The sequence below is a fragment of the Somniosus microcephalus genome, chromosome 10 (genome assembly GCF_052327205.1).
Source record: "Somniosus microcephalus isolate GS21.2 chromosome 10, FLI_Smic_1.0, whole genome shotgun sequence".
NCBI classification, from domain to species: Eukaryota; Metazoa; Chordata; class Chondrichthyes; order Squaliformes; family Somniosidae; genus Somniosus; species Somniosus microcephalus.
Genome location: NC_140996.1, coordinates 168629480 through 168646924, shown reverse-complemented (window position 1 = coordinate 168646924; position 17445 = coordinate 168629480). Strand labels below are relative to the sequence as shown.

Below are 17445 nucleotides of genomic sequence, written 5' to 3'. Positions count from 1 at the left end.
CCCCAGCCTCCCTCGGGTTGATCAGAGCAACACAGGCCCTGTCGATCCATCGGCACGGATCAAGCGGCCCAGGGACCAAGACACGGTCCGGGGAGACGTGCCTTCTAGCCATAAACAAAAATCTAAAAGACTGCGGCTATTCGTGGTCCGCCTAATCTGTTAAGAGGAAGTCGTCGGATTTCCAAATCTTTTAGGCAGGAAGAATGTCATAAATCGCATCATCGAGAAACTACCTATGAAATAACACTGGATGGCCAGCTGGTGGCACCGTCCAAGGAGTATAAATACTTGGGCGTTGGCCCCAGCTTGCCAGGGACATTTTGTAAAGACAAGGGAGCTAGTGGAATACAACTAGACTTCCATGTTCTGAAATAAGTTGATTAAAGCCTTGCTTTATGCTCAAACCAAGTGCATAGTGAGTTTTATTACGTCAAACCATTTACATCCTCTCATCCTGGTTGTCAGATTCGGAGGAAGAGCAGCGCGGCTTAGTCCTGCCGGATGAACAAGTGGCTCAGCACACAGCCTCCTTGGAGGAAGATGAAGAGGACGAGGAAGAAGACGAGGATCAGGATGAGTTAGAGAATGGGGAGTGACGCCTTGCGGGGCTGGATGTGACCAATCCAGCAGCAGGCGGCCACATTGATGGCCGTCAGGCAAGGAATGCACTAAGCCATGCCAGATTCGCGTAAGCTAACGCTTCAACATATGGTGGCTGGCACATGGAGATGAATATAAGTCTGACAGTCTCAAACCTCAGGCATCATCTGTCCAATAAACAGTGGTTTGCGCTCAGTGTCACCACCATCATTGTACATGGAAATCGCCCTGAGCCCTCACTCGTGAACTTCCATTTCCCAGAACACAGAGGCCACACTTTAGGTGATCTCAGCAGATCATTAAACCTTTTTCCACACTGAACCCATGTGCGTCTGCACAAAGACCGCAAACTCACCGCCTCAGCAATTTGCAGCCAAGCTGCCTTGGTTTGCTGAGGAGGCCTCCTCCTTCTGTTTCCAGGGAAGAGGAGCACCTGATGTCCTCTAACTCCCTCAACAAGAGCATGGAGAGAGCCCTCATTGAACCTGGCTGCAGCCTTAGTTTTTGGGGCTGCCATTCCTGCAGCTCCCTGCACCTTTAAGAGAAAAAAGCATTAATATTACTAAGCAAATGACTGGAACACATCTGGCATCTTTTTCATTTCATAGTCAGATAATAAAGTCATATATAAAAAAATCATGAATCTCTTTCTAGAATAATATGACCAGCAATATAATTCTTTAAATTTTGCTCAGAACAGATGCTGTCAACTCCCCTTTCTAGATAATACATCACCAATCCATCCCAATGACATTTGTAAGCAAAGGGGACATGGCCCCTTTAAATTTTCAAACAAACAACGTGTCATCAGACGCGAGAAACTGACTGATGTGCCTCAATAATTCCGAGACTCGAAGTTAGCAGAACAAAAACAAGGCTTTTATTAACTTAGAAAGTAACACGTAAGAGAGAGAGATGTCTTCCTTCTGGAGACTGAGGCCAGACTGAAGCTAGCTTACAAACAGGGCCAGGTATGGGCGGAGCCCTACACACAGCACATTCCAGCACATTCCAGTATACAATACAGCACATTCCAGTACACAATACAATGAGGTCTGGGGGAAGGGAAATGACACTGAAACCGATCTCAGTCACAGGCAGTGGTGAATGGAATATTTCATCACATTCACCCCTTCTATAGATTTAGTCTGTTCGGGGGTTTGATAGTCCTCTGCGACCGGCGTGGCTGTTGCGGTGCCACGGGTGTCAGCTGGGTGTCCCCGGTAGCCTCCCGGGTCTCTGCCGGGGGTGCCGCCAGGGTTGTTGGAGGGGTAGTTGGTGGGGGTGCCATTGGTCGGTGTTCTTCCGGGGGTGATGAAAGAGTAGTGGGTGGGTAAGAGTTGCTGTGATCGTCGTTGCCGCTATTGCCGTGGTTGTTGTCGATGCCGGCTGGGGCAACGTCTTTTATGGACACGGTGTCCTCCCTTCCGTCGGCGTGCCGGACATATGCGTATTGGGGGTTGGCGTGGAGTAGGTGTACTGGCTCCACGAGAGGGTCCGTCTTGTGGCCCCTCACATGCCTTCGCACGAGTACCGGACCTGGGGTGGAGAGCCATGACGGCATGGATACGCCTGAGGTGGATTTCCGGGGAAAGACAAACATTCGTTCATGAGGCGTGGTATTAGTGGCCGTACACAATAGCGACCGTATCGAATGGAGCACATCCGAGAGGACTTCCTGCCAGCGGGAGATAGGGAGGCCCTTGGTCCTTAGAGCTAGAGTGACTGCTTTCCATACTGTCCCGTTCTCTCGCTCCACTTGGCCGTTACCCCGGGGGTTGTAGCTGGTGGTACGGCTCGTGGCGATCCCCTTGGACAGCATGTACTGGCGTAGCTCTTCACTCATGAAGGACGCCCCCCTATCCGTATGGATGTAGCTCGGCATACCGAACAGGCAGAACAGGCTGTTGAGGCATTTAATGACCGTGGCGCTGGTCATGTCTGGGCAGGGGAAGGCGAATGGGAACCAGGAGTATTCGTCCACAATGTTCAGGAAGTAAACATTGCGGTCGACGGACGGGAGGGGGCCCTTGAAATCTAAGCTGAGCCGCTCAAAGGGCCGTGTAGCTTTGATTAAGTGGGCTCTATCTGGGCGGTAGAATCGAGGCTTGCACTCAGCGCAAGTGCGGCAGTTCCTGGTCAGGGACCGAACTTCCTCAATCGAGTAGGGTAAGTTACAGGACTTTATGAAGTGGAACAGCCGCGTGACCCCTGGGTGGCAGAGGTCGTTGTGGAGGGTCTGTAGCCGATCCCCGGTGGCGCTGGCACACATCCCTCGTGAGAGGGCGTCAGGGGATTCGTTAAGGGCCCCTGGCCGGTAAATGATGTCGTACTCGAAGGTGGAGAGCTCGATCCGCCACCTAAGAATCTTATCATTTTTAATCTTTCCCCTCTGTTTATTATTGAACATAAACGCTACCGACCGCTGGTCGGTAAGTAGGGTGAAGCGTTTGCCGGCTAGGTAGTGGCGCCAGTGGCGCACTGCCTCCACGATGGCTTGGGCCTCCTTTTCCACGGAGGAGTGTCTGATCTCGGGCCCTTGGAGGGTCCTCGAGAAGAAAGCTACGGGCCGCCCCGCCTGGTTGAGGGTGGCCACCAAGGCGAAGTCAGACGCATCACTTTCCACTTGAAATGGAGTGTTCTCGTCCACTGCCTGTAGCGTGGCCCGCTCAATATCCTGCTTAATGCTTTTGAAGGCGGCGTGGGCCTCAGCAGAGAGCGGGAAAGAGGATGCTTTCAAGAGGGGGCGGGCTTTGTCGGAGTAGTTGGGGACCCATTGGGAATAATAAGAAAATAACCCCAGGCACCTTTTCAGGGCTTTGGGAGTGTTGGGCAGGGGCAGCTCCCGTAGGGGGCGCAATCGGTCGGGGTCTGGCCCGATTTCCCTATTCTCCACCACGCTGCCTAGTATGCAGAGGCGCGTGGTGTTGTAAACGCACTTGTCCTCGTTGTAGGTGAGGTTGAGTTTTTGTGCGGTTTTCAGGAACCTCTCGAGGTTCGAGTCGTGATCCTGCTGGTTGTGACCGCAGATGGTGACGTTGTCGAGGTAGGGGAAGGTTGCCTGCAAGTGGTGGTCATCGACCATGCGGTCCATCTCCCTCTGGAAGACCGAGACCCCATTCGTCACCCCAAAGGGGACTCTGAGGAATTGGTAGAGGCGTCCGTTCGCCTCGAAGGCGGTGTACGGGCGGTCCTCTGGTCTGATAGGGAGCTGGTGGTACGCTGACTTGAGGTCGATGGTGGAGAACACCCGGTATTGGGCGATTTGGTTCACCATTTCTGATATGCGGGGTAGCGGGTAGGCGTCTAGTAGGGTGTACCTGTTGATCGTTTGACTATAGTCGATCACCATCCGTTTCTTCTCGCTACCCCTTACCACTACCACTTGGGCGCGCCACGGGCTGTTGCTGCGTTCAATAATGCACTCTTTCAGGAGCCTGTCTACCTCGGTCGCGATAAACCGCCTGTCCTCCCAGCTGTACCTCCTGCTTTTGGTCGCTATTGGCCGGCAGTTAGGGGTAAGGTTCGCGAATAGCGAAGGCGGCTTTACCTTCAGGGTAGCCAGACCGCACACTGTGAGGGGCGGCTGGGACCCACCGTACTTGAGCGTGATGCTTTGGTGGTTGCACTGGAAATCCAGGCCCAAGATCACGCTCGCACATAGGTTCTTCATGATTAATACTTTAAAATTATCATATACAGTTCCGTTAACGCACAATTGTACCGTGCAGTAACCCAGAATGGTCGATGTCTGGGTTTTATCAGCCATAGAGATGGTACCCTGAGTAGGGACCACCTTTAGGGAGAGTTGTTGTGCCAGTTCTGGGTGGATAAAGCTCTCCGTGCTTCCACTGTCAATTAAGCATTTAACCCGGCACCCGTTTACCTCGATGTCCACCATTGATCTGGATAGCGGGTGCGGCCTGGTCTGGTCCACTGTGACCGATGCCACTGTAGGGCCCTGATCGATACAAGATGGCGTCCACGTTGTCTGCTCACAAGATGGCGGACCCCACGAGGTCGGGCAAGATGGCGTCCAAGATGGCCGCTCCCACGGCGCACACGCGGCGGTGGCGGGTTTTCCGGCGGTTGGTTTTCCGGCGGGGTTCCCTCTGCACACCTTCCCGAAGTGCCCCTTCTTACCGCACTTAAAGCAGGTGGTGCCTTTCGCCGGGCACAGGTTTCTGGTGTGCTTTGGCTGCCCGCAGAAGTAGCAGTTGGGTCCCTGACGCGTCGCGGCTGTCGTAGGGCTTCTGGGGGGAGAGCGGGGCCCAGCCGGTGTCGGGCTGTCGGGCGGGGAAGATGCCTTCCAAGATGGCGGCGCCCTCGGTGCACACGTGGCGGCGTGGACGGCGCGGGCTGAAGAGTAGGCGTCCGAGTTTCTCTGGGCCACATCCAGGGATCACGCGGTGTCCGCAGCCTGTTTCAGGTCCAACCCCGTTTTTTCCAGCAGTCTTTGCCGGATGTAAGTGGAGCTGAGGCCTGTGATGAAGGCATCGCGAACAAGCTCGTCAGTGTACACTGCGGCTTTTACATCTCGGCACTTGCAGTCTTTGCCAAGCATTTTCAGGGTGCTTAGGAACTCCTCCACCGATTCCCCAGGTCGCTGTGCGCGGGTAGCGAGCAGGTGCCTACCATACACCTCATTCGTAGGCTGCTGGTAATGCGCCTTTAAGATGTCGCAGGCGGCCAGGTACGTCTCGGCGTCTTGGATGAGGGGGTAAACCCGGTGGCTTACCCAATTCCGCAGAATTCCGAGTCTCATCCTCGCAGCGTCCGTAGCGTCTTTGACGGCTGCGGAATTGTCCAGGAAGAATTCCATACACTCAAACCAGTGTCCAAAGCGTGCTGATGCGTCCGGAGCATGTTGATCCAAATCCAAACCTTCGGGTTTCAGGAGTTGATCCATAGTGTTGAAAAATAAGTTAATAAAATTGATGTGCCTCAATAATTCCGAGACTCGAAGTTAGCAGAACAAAAACAAGGCTTTTATTAACTTAGAAAGTAACACGTAAGAGAGAGAGATGTCTTCCTTCTGGAGACTGAGGCCAGACTGAAGCTAGCTTACAAACGGGGCCAGGTATGGGCAGAGCCCTACACACAGCACATTCCAGCACATTCCAGTATACAATACAGCACATTCCAGTACACAATACAATGAGGTCTAGGGGAAGGGAAATGACACTGAAACCGATCTCAGTCACAGGCAGTGGTGAATGGAATATTTCATCACACTGACATCCTCCAAGCAATTGCCTGGACGGACCCGCCCGTTGGCCATATGGAGGCCAATGAAGCCAAAATCAGAAGTGCTGGGAGGGGGCAGCTGGGAGCAGGTCCGAAAGCTGCCAAGCAGCGAGCCCGCCTTCAACCCGCCTCTGTTATTAAAATCGAGCCCAGAGAGTAAGATGAAGCAGAAAAAGATCGCATATGACAGATGTCAGGTCGAGAATACATCTGAGAATCGGGTTAAATATAGAAAGTTCAAAGGAGACGTGAAAAAGAAAATGGCCCAGAAATTCGGGTCGGGGGCTTCCCGCGGGTGCAAGCCCTCGACCTGCACTTACCTTGCGCGCCGGCAGTTGAGCTGTAGGGCCCCGTGGAATTCCGCTCCGGGGCCTGACCCAGAGGCCGGCGCGCTGTGCTGGCTTGTCCCAGGGGCGTAGTTAGTGCGATGTGTCCCCTGGGATCACGTAAGCCATGGGCAGCCAATCGGAGGAGGGAAAAGCCCATTCATAAGATTGACAGGAAGGCCTGTCTAAACTTATGAATACTACGGGCCTCAAAATAGCATTAAACCTTCAAATACATTTTTTTTTAAATCACACTTTTTCAATAAACTACAAATTACATTAAATAACTATTTTAAACAATAATTTAAATTTTTGAAAAAAATAATTTTATAAAAAAACGGGGCTAAAAATAAACTTACCTTGCTTTAAAGTATTTAAAAATAATAAACCTGTGGAAAAAATGTTTTAATTTTAATTAATTGACTACTTACCTTGTAAAAAGCAGGCCTTACGCCTGCTTTTTAAATGTGTAAATCCTACAGGCTTAACCTCGCGTGAAAACCTGCAAAAAAAAACTAAGTTCAAAGCGCACGCGTAGCCTCCCCTGCGCACGCGTTCAACCTCTGAACCCCTTCGCTCAGAGGATCGGAAGTGCCAGTTTCCCACGCATGCGCAGTGCATGCAGGAAACCCGCACTTCCATTCGGCCTACGCGTGAGTACCCCATGCGTACTCACCCGTGGAGAGCCGAATTTCTGGGCCAATAAGAGGGGCAAAGAGAGGGTATGAGAATAGAATGGCAGCTAACATAAAAGGTAATCCAAAATTCTTCTATAGGCATATAAATAATAAATGGGTAGTAAGAGGAGGGGTGGAGCTGATTCAGGACCAAAAAAGAGACCTATGCATGAAGGCAGAGGGTATGGCTGAGGTACAAAGTGAGTACTTTGCCTCTGTCTTCACCAAGGAAGAAGATGCTGCCTTAGACATAGTGAAGGAGGAGGTAGAGGAGATACTGGATGAGATAAAAATTGATAAAGAGGAGGTACTAGAAAGGCTGGCTGTACTTAATGTATACAAGTCACAAGCTCCAGGTGGGATTCATCCTAGGATGCTGAGGGAAGTGAAGGAAGAAATCGCGGAGATCCTGGCCATAATCTTCCAATCCTCCTTAGAAATGGGGGTGGTGCCAGAGGACTGGAGAATTGCAAATGTTACACCCTTGTTCAAAAAAGGGTGTAAAGATAAACCCAGCAACTACAGGCCAGTCAGTTTAACCTCGGTAGTGGGGGAACTTTTAGAAACAATAATCAAGGACAAAATTAACAGTCACTTGGACAAGTGTGGATTCATTAAGGAAAGCCAGCACAGATTTGTTAAAAGTAAATCGTATTTAACCAACTTGATCGAGTTTTTTGATGAGGTAACAGAGAGGGTTGATGCGGGCAATGCGGTTGACGTGGTGTACATGGATTTCCAAAAGGCGATTGACAAAGTGCCACATAATAGGCTTGCCAGCAAAGTTGAAGCCCATGGAATAAAAGGGACAGTGGCAGCATGGATACGAAATTGGGTAAGTGACAGGAAACAGAGTAGCAGTGAACGGTTGTTTTTCGGACTGGAGGAAATTATACAGTGGTGATCCCCAGGGGTCGGTTCTAGGACCACTGCTTTTCTTGATATATATTAATGACTTGGACTTGGGTGTACAGGGCATAATTTCAAAATTTGCAGATGACACAAAACTTGGAAGTATAGTGAACAGTGGGGAGGATAGTGATAGAATTCAAGAGGACATAGACAGGCTGGTGGAATGGGCGGACGTGTGGCAGATGAAATTTAACGCAGAAAAGTGCAAAGTGATGCATTTTGGTAGAAAGAATGAGGAGAGGAAATATAAACTAAATGGTACAATCCTAAAGGGGGTGCATGAACAGAGAGACCTAGGGGTATATGCACACAAATTGCTGAAGGTAGCAGGGCAGGTTGAGAAAGCAGATAAAAAAGCTTACGGGATCCTGGGCTTCATGAATAGAGGTATAGAGTACAATAGCGAGGAAATTATGATGAATCTGTATAAAACACAGGTTCGGCCTCAATTGGACTATTGTGTCCCATTCTGGGCACCGCGCTTTAGGAAGGATGTGAAGGCCTTAGAGAGGGTGCAGAAAAGATTTATGAGAATTATTCCAGGGGTGAGGAACTTCAGTTATGTGAATAGACTGGAGAGGCTGGGGTTGTTCTCCTTAGAGCAGAGAAGAGTGAGGAGATTTGATAGAGGTGTTCAAAATCATGAGGGGTCTGGACAGAGTAGAGAGAGAGAAACTGTTCCCATTGGCAAAAGGGTCGAGAACCAGAGGACACAGATTTAAAGTGATTGGCAGAAGAACCAAAGGCCACACGAGGAAATACTTTTTTACATTGCGAGTAGTTAGGATCTGGAATGCACTGCCTGAAAGGGTGGTGGAGGCAGACTCAATCACGGCTTTCAAAAGGGAGGTGGATAAGGATCTGAAGGAAAAAACTTGCAGGGCTACGGGAAAAGGGCGGGGGAATGGGACTCTTGCAGAGAGCCGAATGACCTTCTTCCATCCTGTAACCATTCTATGATTCTATGATTCTAAGTATCTATGGCAGGCCCTAAACTTGTAACACTCCTGTTATGAAAATAGCAAATTTAGCAACCTATTTGGATAAACGCCTGGAAAATGAGCAGTCAGACAAAAACCTAGGGTTCCAACAATCACCAATGTCTCCAGTACAGTATTTATACATGAAATGACTCAACTAATGGAAACTTTGGGATGGTGCTCAATAGATATATTTTTACAAATGATGAAAGGCCACCCCCTGACCTCCAGAAAATTACCTTTGAGTTGTAGTATGAATATTCACCCTCCTTAGAAGACAGAAACCAGAATTGCTGATCCGTTGGCTACAATATTACAAATGGAAAGGTTAGCCAAGAATAAATGGAAAATGCCAAGGAAGTACCAGCATCAGAATAACATCAAGGTGAAGTGAGAATGGTACCGTCAAAGATGACTTTCACTGTCTTTGTGAGTACCAGTCAGTCCATTATTCTCTCGTGTTAAATTTAAGGGTACATGGTATCAACAACTCTACATGTTTACATATTTACAGCATCCAATACAGAAAAACAGGAAATTTTAGGAACAGGAAAAGGCTATTTGATACAACAAGCCTTCTGCTTTTTGGTTGATCTCAAACTCACTTTCTCAGCATATCTTTCTATTACCTCTTTAAAAACAAAGCCAGTTATCTCTTTGACCCATTTATACTATTTACTTAATGATCTTCACATGCCTTATACCCTTTTGGGTCATTTTGAGTTTTGGATGACCAACCGGCAGTCACCCGCACTTGAAACGAAAAAGCGGCAATGATTTTGAGCCACGGCTTCATTAACATTGGGTCAGCGAGCTGTGGGTGCCAAACATGCGTCCCAATGCAACGTGCCAGATTGAGGCATACCAATATCAAGTTTCCCTGGCTGGGAAAGGTAACTGCTGGGGTGCTTGCGATTGCATCAGTCAAACCATACTTACCTTGGCTGCGCCTCTTCTCCGCTATTGCCCGTAGAAATGATCGGAGCATGAACGGCACTTCCAACCTAAAATGATATGTGTAGTCCTAGGACCAGAATTTGCATGTTGAAATGAGCCTACCGCCTGAAACAGGCAGGTGCTTCAGGCGCCCAGCAGTAGGTCCCTTTTAAAATGGCCCAGGCCACATTATTGTGGTTAACGGGGTGGTAAGGTTACCCATCGCATTTTAAGGCCGTTATTGCTCCATTAGCACCAGGCGATCTAAATTAAAGTCAAACCCTTTATGCAAACGGGTTCAGTCCACATTCCCTACTGCTGCTAATTATATGATGTTAAAGTAATGTCCTCTAGCTTTTGAATCTTTTTATCAATGTGAGCAATTTGTTGGGATCAACTTGGTTCATCCTCCTTATAATCAGAAAATTCCAATTAGGTCATCTTGAAATCTTTTGGAATCAGAACTGGATACTTGAACAAAACATTAAAATAGGTTGGAAACCAGCCTTTGGGAACATTTGTAACAGCAACATGAATGACTGCAGTACAAGAATTTGGTGGTTCAAGACATCAAACAGGCTGAATATTTGTAGTTAACTCCTTCAGCACAAAGATTTATGGTTTTACGGTCTAGATAAATATAACACAGGCAACATGATAGACTAAATAATTATCAATGAGCACCTCTGTATTGGATGATGCACTGATTCTGACCATAAACTTTTACTAAGTAAATTCCTTCTGCATTTTTTATTTGCGAAGTTGGGCAAAATTAAGTGACTGTACCTGGAAGAGTTCTAAATCTCAACAATATAGGAAGAATTGAAGCTAACAATAGGAAATTGATTTTCTGAAGTTAGCATGTGGCAAGTTTATAGCTGCTGCAGTTGACAACCAATTCCTGAAGAATTCTGCTGAAGAAGCTGTTGGAATCAAGAGGATAAAAAAAAATGATCCATGAATCTTGGAGGAGGTTTTGGATCTTAATGAAAAATTATATCTCATAAAAAACAGCAAAATGCCCATCCAAAACTGAAGCCAAATCGCAAATAGATGATACTTAAGATACAGCAGAAAATGATTGAATGTTAGGAAGGTTAACTTAATAATCAGTGCCAAAACTAAAGGCAATAAGACAAAATTCATATTCCAGAAGATCAAACAGATAACAAGGAAAGGATTATGTATAGTGCAGTGAAGCATAATAAAACACAGAGAAGGAAAGCTCCTCACAGTTGAATCTGATGTCCTTGAATGATAGAAAGAGTATTGTACAGTATTAAGCTATGCAACCATAAGCTGGATATCAGTCAAGTTACTTAAAGGAATTATAAACTACCTAAGAAATATCCAATAGGACCATCTAATGCCTTGGATCAGGTGAGCTGCAATAGAAACTTTGAAATTCTGCTGGTTTTGATTAAATAAATTACGAGTTTATTCAATATAGCCAGCTGTAGCCGATATGTTTAGGGCATGCATGTCTATTTGTAAAGGAGGAATGCTTTTTGCTCTTTTGGACTAAATCAGTGAATATGACATCATCTAAGAAGGTGACACGTGTAAATGTGACAACTGCTGTAATATCCATTGTAAGTAGCCAAGCTAGCAAGATAATGGTAGATGGTACCTGAAGAACACTGAACCCCTGAAGGGAACAGTAATTTGCTGAAAAGCTAGATCAAAAAATGCAGTACAGAACAGATTCTTAAACAGTGTCAAATTGACTATAGAAAAAGCATTTGACTTTTTGGTTTTGTTGCATATTTAATGCATTTGAATGGCACAATCCTGGCATAATTTGCTGAAATAAACTGATGCCAGTCACTTCTACAATGCATCTGCTGGATGCTTTGCTAATGCCAGTAGCAAAGACTGGGATGTTGGAAAGGCGAGAGGAAAATCTCTGCAACTTTTTGACAAGCAACATTAGTAAAGGGTTATTAGGAAAGTAAACATTTCCAATGAGAAAGGAGGAGCAAAGCTCAGCTGACGAATAACTGTGTTCTGCAGAAGCAATGCCTGGTATACATCCTGCATAAGGAGCAAAAACAACCAGCAAGGTTTTGCCTTGTAGGAAAAGGGTGAACTAGAAGCAAAGAGTGATCATGGACGAGACAGCCAGGCTACTCCATGAATCAAGAGTAACACAAAAGCAAAATATTGTGGATGCTGGAAATCTGAAATCAAGAGTAAAACTTTGATTTCTGACAAAAGCCCATGGAGGTATAAAAGATTTATTGTAAAGGCCCCCCACCACCCTCAGAATGAATGATTGTGACATTTTAAAGAAATATGATTCCCAGGAAAAGGTTGTTTTTTTTAACTTTAAGCAATTGGATATAGGTTACATAATGTTATTGCAGCTTGTAAATAGTATTAGCAATTGATCACAAAGTTAATTTAATTATTGCATGCCACTACATTTAAAGCATTGTACTCGAACAGGCATGCAATTACATAATGTTTGGGCATGGAAAGTATTAAAACCACTTTTGGAGATTGTTTTGCTTAAAATTGATCAAATTTCTCATGTCAAGCTCTCAACAGACTTGGTTCTTCATCAACTTGGCCTCCCTTGTGAGATCACACCTGATGCTGCTGGTAAGCAGCTGGTCAGTACAATGCTATATTGAGCTAAGAAATGTCTAGCAGTCTAATAGCTCCAAAGAAACAGACCTTAATATCAATGTGGCAGAGATAACTGCCAAGAAACAAAATCAGTATGCTTTTGTACAGACTTTGAGAAACTATGACAATTCTGATAGAATTATTTTACAGAATATTAAGAATCTGAATAACTAGCGATGATACCAACTAACTGTTTGGCCCTTGGTTTGTTTTATTTCAGGCTCTGAGAACTGATTACTCTATTTTCTATTAACATGTTGTTTTACTTAAGGACCACACTTCCTGATCCTATCTTAACCACTTACAGTCATTTCACTATGGAGAGACAAATCCAGTGCAGGCCAAAGTAAAAAAGCATTGCAGTTTTAAAAATTACACAATGTGCAGCACAGAAACTTCAAACAATTTCACAGACTGGCATTCTATCATTAATAACTGAAGCGTAATTGGAATCTGTAATAAAAAGTGGTTAAGGATGAATTCGGGATGAATTAACTTAACATAGCATAAACTTAAACATTGAAGATTGCTATTGTTTTTTTTCCCAACAGGGCACGAATGTCCTTTCAGCATTAAAATGAGTCACATTCAAGATGCAGCTGCACAGACACAAGGATCCAAAGACTCGAGCTGCCCTCTGGATTTCCAGCAGTCCTTCATCATAGGGCAGTTGCCTGTGGAGGTGCAGTGTCAGTTCATCTTGAAGCCAAGTCATCTGGCATCATGCCAGCAGATGGCTGGTAAGTATTTTTCATAGATGGTGCAGTTAGTCAAACAACACAGTTATTTGTTTATTATTTATATTGGTTTGTAAAACTGAGCTTCAAATTCCAGGCCGATGACATAGATGCTAAACGGAATGTGTTGATTCTATACAGACATTTGTTTTTAACAGAAAAAGAGAAAACGCTCAGACAATTTTCTTTTTCTTTGGGATGAGGGAAAAGCTACTGGAATTTTTTGCCCTGGGATTATAGGAAAAACATTATAGTCCTGAAACTGTGAAAGTGAGAACTTTCCTTGCAAATTCCTGCCAATTTATGGTTTGTGGAAAATCCAGCTGAAAAGCAGCAGCTTTCTGCCAAGCAGGAAATGACCTTCACTGAAAGTCAGTTTTATACATCCAAAAAAATAAAATTATACCTTCTGAAGTTCCCTTGGATTTTTAAACCCTGTAACAGCAACTCATGATAAATAATCAGGCTTTAAAGGGAAAAGAAAATCAGTTTCAGTATTGCCATATCTTCCCACTGCGACTATTAAAATGTGTGATGTATTTCTTTGGGTGCCTCAGTTTACCTCTCTAGCATAAAAGTGTTTATTAGTGAAAGGCAGACTCTGTGGTACTGTGGTGTCGACTACAGCATGTCCGGAGACCAGAAGCAGTCCTAATCCACAGGAGAAGGTACATTAGTCAATACTTGAATTTAATGAGCCATTTAGCTTAAAAATATGATGGCAGAAGTGGAGTCAAGTGAATGTTCAGAGTGAAGAAGAAGCTCTCCTTGTCTCTCTTCACCATCACTGTGGTGCTCGCTATCCAAAGTTAGATATATTTGTGATTAAACATGCTACATACTTACCATGAGATTTTTTGCTTGAATCAATATTAAATCTTCCTATAAATGGTAGATGAAAATAACCAATTATTAAATCCTTGTACTAGAGCCCATTTAATTATTTACTCAGAGATTAAATCCAATTAGAATAATAGACAATACTATTTTATATTTTATATAAAAATGATATGATGTCAGATCAAAGTAAAATATGGACATGGATTGACCGTATTTAGAAAGGAAGTCGCTTAGTTTCATATTTACAAGTGAAAATAAACTTCCCTCTCCTCCCCATAACCATCTATACAACCAGGCTTCTTTTTTCCATCACCATCTCTCTCTCTCTCTCTCTCACCAACCACCTTGGTAAGCTCCTCTCCGCCACTCCTCTACCCTTACCTCAAACACCAAGGGGGAAAAATTGGGTGAGTAGCGCCACCTGTTAGCGCCTAAAGAGGCAGTCAGTGGCTGTAGCGCCACTGGCTGCGCCTCCCGCGATATTCAGCAGGGGCGCTAATGGTGGCGTTAGCCTTTTGTGCTGCGCCGCCAGCGATGACTTCATCGGTGTGTGCAGCGCCCCATTCGCGCCCCGATCGCGATAATTGGTAGCGAACGCCGCTGTAGCGCCATTCGCTACCCGCGCCTGGTTCATGGGGCCTTGCTGCGCCGGCAGAGACGCAAGTTAAGGTGGAGGTGCAGGGCGGCCGCTTTTTCAGCGGCCGCCTGCCAGCACCTCCGTCCCCGGCCTCCTGGTCCCCGCCCCCGCGGCATTGCCGGCTGTTTCCCGAGAGCCCGGCACTTCTCCTTGGTGCCGGGCTCTTTTGCCAGCAATCGCGATCGGAGCTCGCGCTGTTGCAGGCCCCTCCCCCTTAACAGTGGGAGGAAGGCCTGCAGTACCGCAGCGTGCCGTGCCGCAGCGTGTGGCGCTGCGGCACGTAGCGCTGCGAAATTCACTTTCAGCGCCCTAAGAGGGACACGGAGTGCCTCGAGCCGCGCCCCGTCTCCCTCTAGGGGCACTTCAACTGAATTTGCGGCGATCGCTAATGCGGCGATCGCGGCGCAAATTCCAGTGCCCAGGTGAAATATGCGCCGCTTGGGCGCCTCAGGCCAATTTCTAGGCCCAAATCCATCCATACGCCTGCCTCCGCCGCTTCCTCCTGCTCATTAGCTCTGCATGTCTACCCACCCATCCTAGCTCAGGGGCTACATCATTTTGCAGTTTCTCATCCATTTTCCCCTCCTGCCTTCTCAAAGCTCAACTCATCTATGAGACCTACCTTCTGTTCCCTCCCCACTCAACTCCTGACTACACAACACCCCTTCCTAGTCCTATGCTAGCTGACATTATTGATGGTTCCCTTTCCTCAGGCACCATCCTTCTTCCTTTCTGCTGTCTTCATCCCATCTCAAAAAATGCATCCTCTCCAATTCATCCTTCTCCTAAGTCCCTTTCCTCTCTAAGGTAATTGAATGTATTGTTGCCTCCCAACTATTTGTCCATCTCTCCTTAAACTCTTTGTTCAACAGCCTTAGCCAAAGTCATGAATTACATTATCTGTGACCATGACCGTGGTGCACTATTAGCTTTCATACTCCCCAACCTTCCCATAGCATTTGATATGGTTGACCATGCCATTGTCCTTCAACACCTCTCCTCTGTCCATCCAGCTCTATGGGACTGCCCTTGCACAATTCCATTTATCTGAAGATAGCTAATGTATCTCCAGCAATTACTTTTCTTCTCTCCCCTGCACTGTCACTTCCGGAGTCCTCCAAGGATTTATTTTCCCCCACGTTTTATATCTGCTTTTCAGCAGTGTCATCTGTAGGTATGGAATGAGCAGTCACATGTGCGCTGATGATACCCAGCTTTACCACTACTTCTCTCAACCCCTAAACTGCTGTCAGACTGTCTGTCCAATGTCCAGTGTTGGATGAGTCACAATGTCCTGAAAGAGTCAGCCTTGGCTCAGTGGAAGCACTCTCACCTCTCAGTCATAAGATTGTGGGTTCAAGGCCCACTCCAGAGACTTCAGTACATAATCTGGGTTGATACTTCAGCACAGTATTGAGGGAGTGCTGCACTGTCAGGGGCACTATCTTTCATGTGAGGCCCTGTCTGTCTCTCGGTGGACGTTAACGATCTCATAGCACTATTCAAAGAATAGCAGGGGAGTTCCCCTGGTGTCCTGGCCTAGATTTATTTCTCAGCCAACATCACTAAAACAGATTATCTGATCATTTATCTCATTGCTGTTTGTGGGACCATGCTGCGTGCAAATTGGTTGCCACATTTCCCTACATTACAACAGTGACTATACTTCAAAAGTACTTCATTGGCTGTAAAGCAGTTTGGATTGTCCTTAGTCGTGAAAGGTGATAGGTATAAGCAACTTCTTTTTTTTTGGACTAATTTATCCCCTTTCCTGCCACTCTCAGGTGGAATCAGATCATTCGTAATCTTGGAAATCTATTTGACACTGAGCTAAGTTTTAATTTCCACATCCTATCCAACACAAAGACCACTTACTTCGGCCTCCCTGAACCCTTTGTTGCCTCCAGACTCAATTACACTAACGAGCTCCTTGCCGGTTTCCCATTCTTCATAAATCAAAATTTATCCAAAACTCTTCTGGATGTATCTTGTCCTGCACTAAGTCCCATTCACCCATCACCTCTGTCCTTATTTGTGAAGTGCCTTGGAATGTTTCTCTACATTCATTTATAAGGCGCTACAATATCAACACTGACTGGAGCCTGTGACAAAAGTGACAAGTAACAACAGGTGGTTTCCATTATACATGTGGACATAGGAAGTTGTAATGGAATTATAAAAAAGTTGCAAGTTGTCATTAACATTTTGCTATTTTCTTCATTTAAACCATGAGGGAATGGAGCTTGATAACGCCTGCCATCACTTTACAAATATGCCTCTTAGCTGATCCTGATCATGAAGCAGTGTCAGTGGTTGTCATGGAATTATCCACAAACAACCTACCAGCTGATGGATCTTCCACAAAGACATGCAGCCAAGTATATTTTTTGAAGTGTGGAAATATGAAATTAATAATTCTTGAGCTCTCCAGTTCTCAGAATATCCTCCGACCTTTGGAGAATACATGGGAGTGTTTTGAAAGCAATTTTTAAAAGATTCAAAGGTGAAATGGTCCCAAATTTAACCTTATGCAAATCTGTTAAAGCTCATTTCATGTCATGCTCCCAGAATGGACCTCGTGTTCAGTGAGGTCATCCTTTCACTAGTATGCAGCAACTTGGAAAGCTTAGCTTTCCATCAATTTGGATCTGTTTAAATTCAGCTCTTGATATTTCTGTATAGATTTTTTTGAAGCCTGCACAGCAAACATTAGTCATCACAAGCTGGATGAAAAAATACTAGCCATGTATCACTCATAGAGAGCAACAACTAATTTAGGTTAGAAATTGTGACCTATTTGAGACCTATAGGTCTCTGTCAAAAATAAACTAACCCCATGTGATTAAATGGATTTACAATCATACGTGCCGATCGTAAAGGTCACTCTCAGCATTTCCCAGTGTTGACAGCTCTGTGAAAATG

The 17445-nt window shown here is 45.8% G+C and overlaps 1 protein-coding gene across 3 annotated transcripts in view; it reads left to right on the top strand.

The window, feature by feature from the left end:
* LOC147111841 (rho GTPase-activating protein 20-like) overlaps positions 1–17445 on the top strand; it is a 195670-nt gene that overhangs the window by 124760 nt on the left and 53465 nt on the right. For all 3 annotated transcript variants that reach the window (XM_085999125.1, XM_085999123.1, XM_085999124.1), the window contains one exon: positions 12861–13049. In XM_085999125.1, the coding sequence (XP_085855251.1) occupies positions 12861–13049 (189 nt within the window). The remainder of the gene's footprint in view (positions 1–12860; positions 13050–17445) is intronic.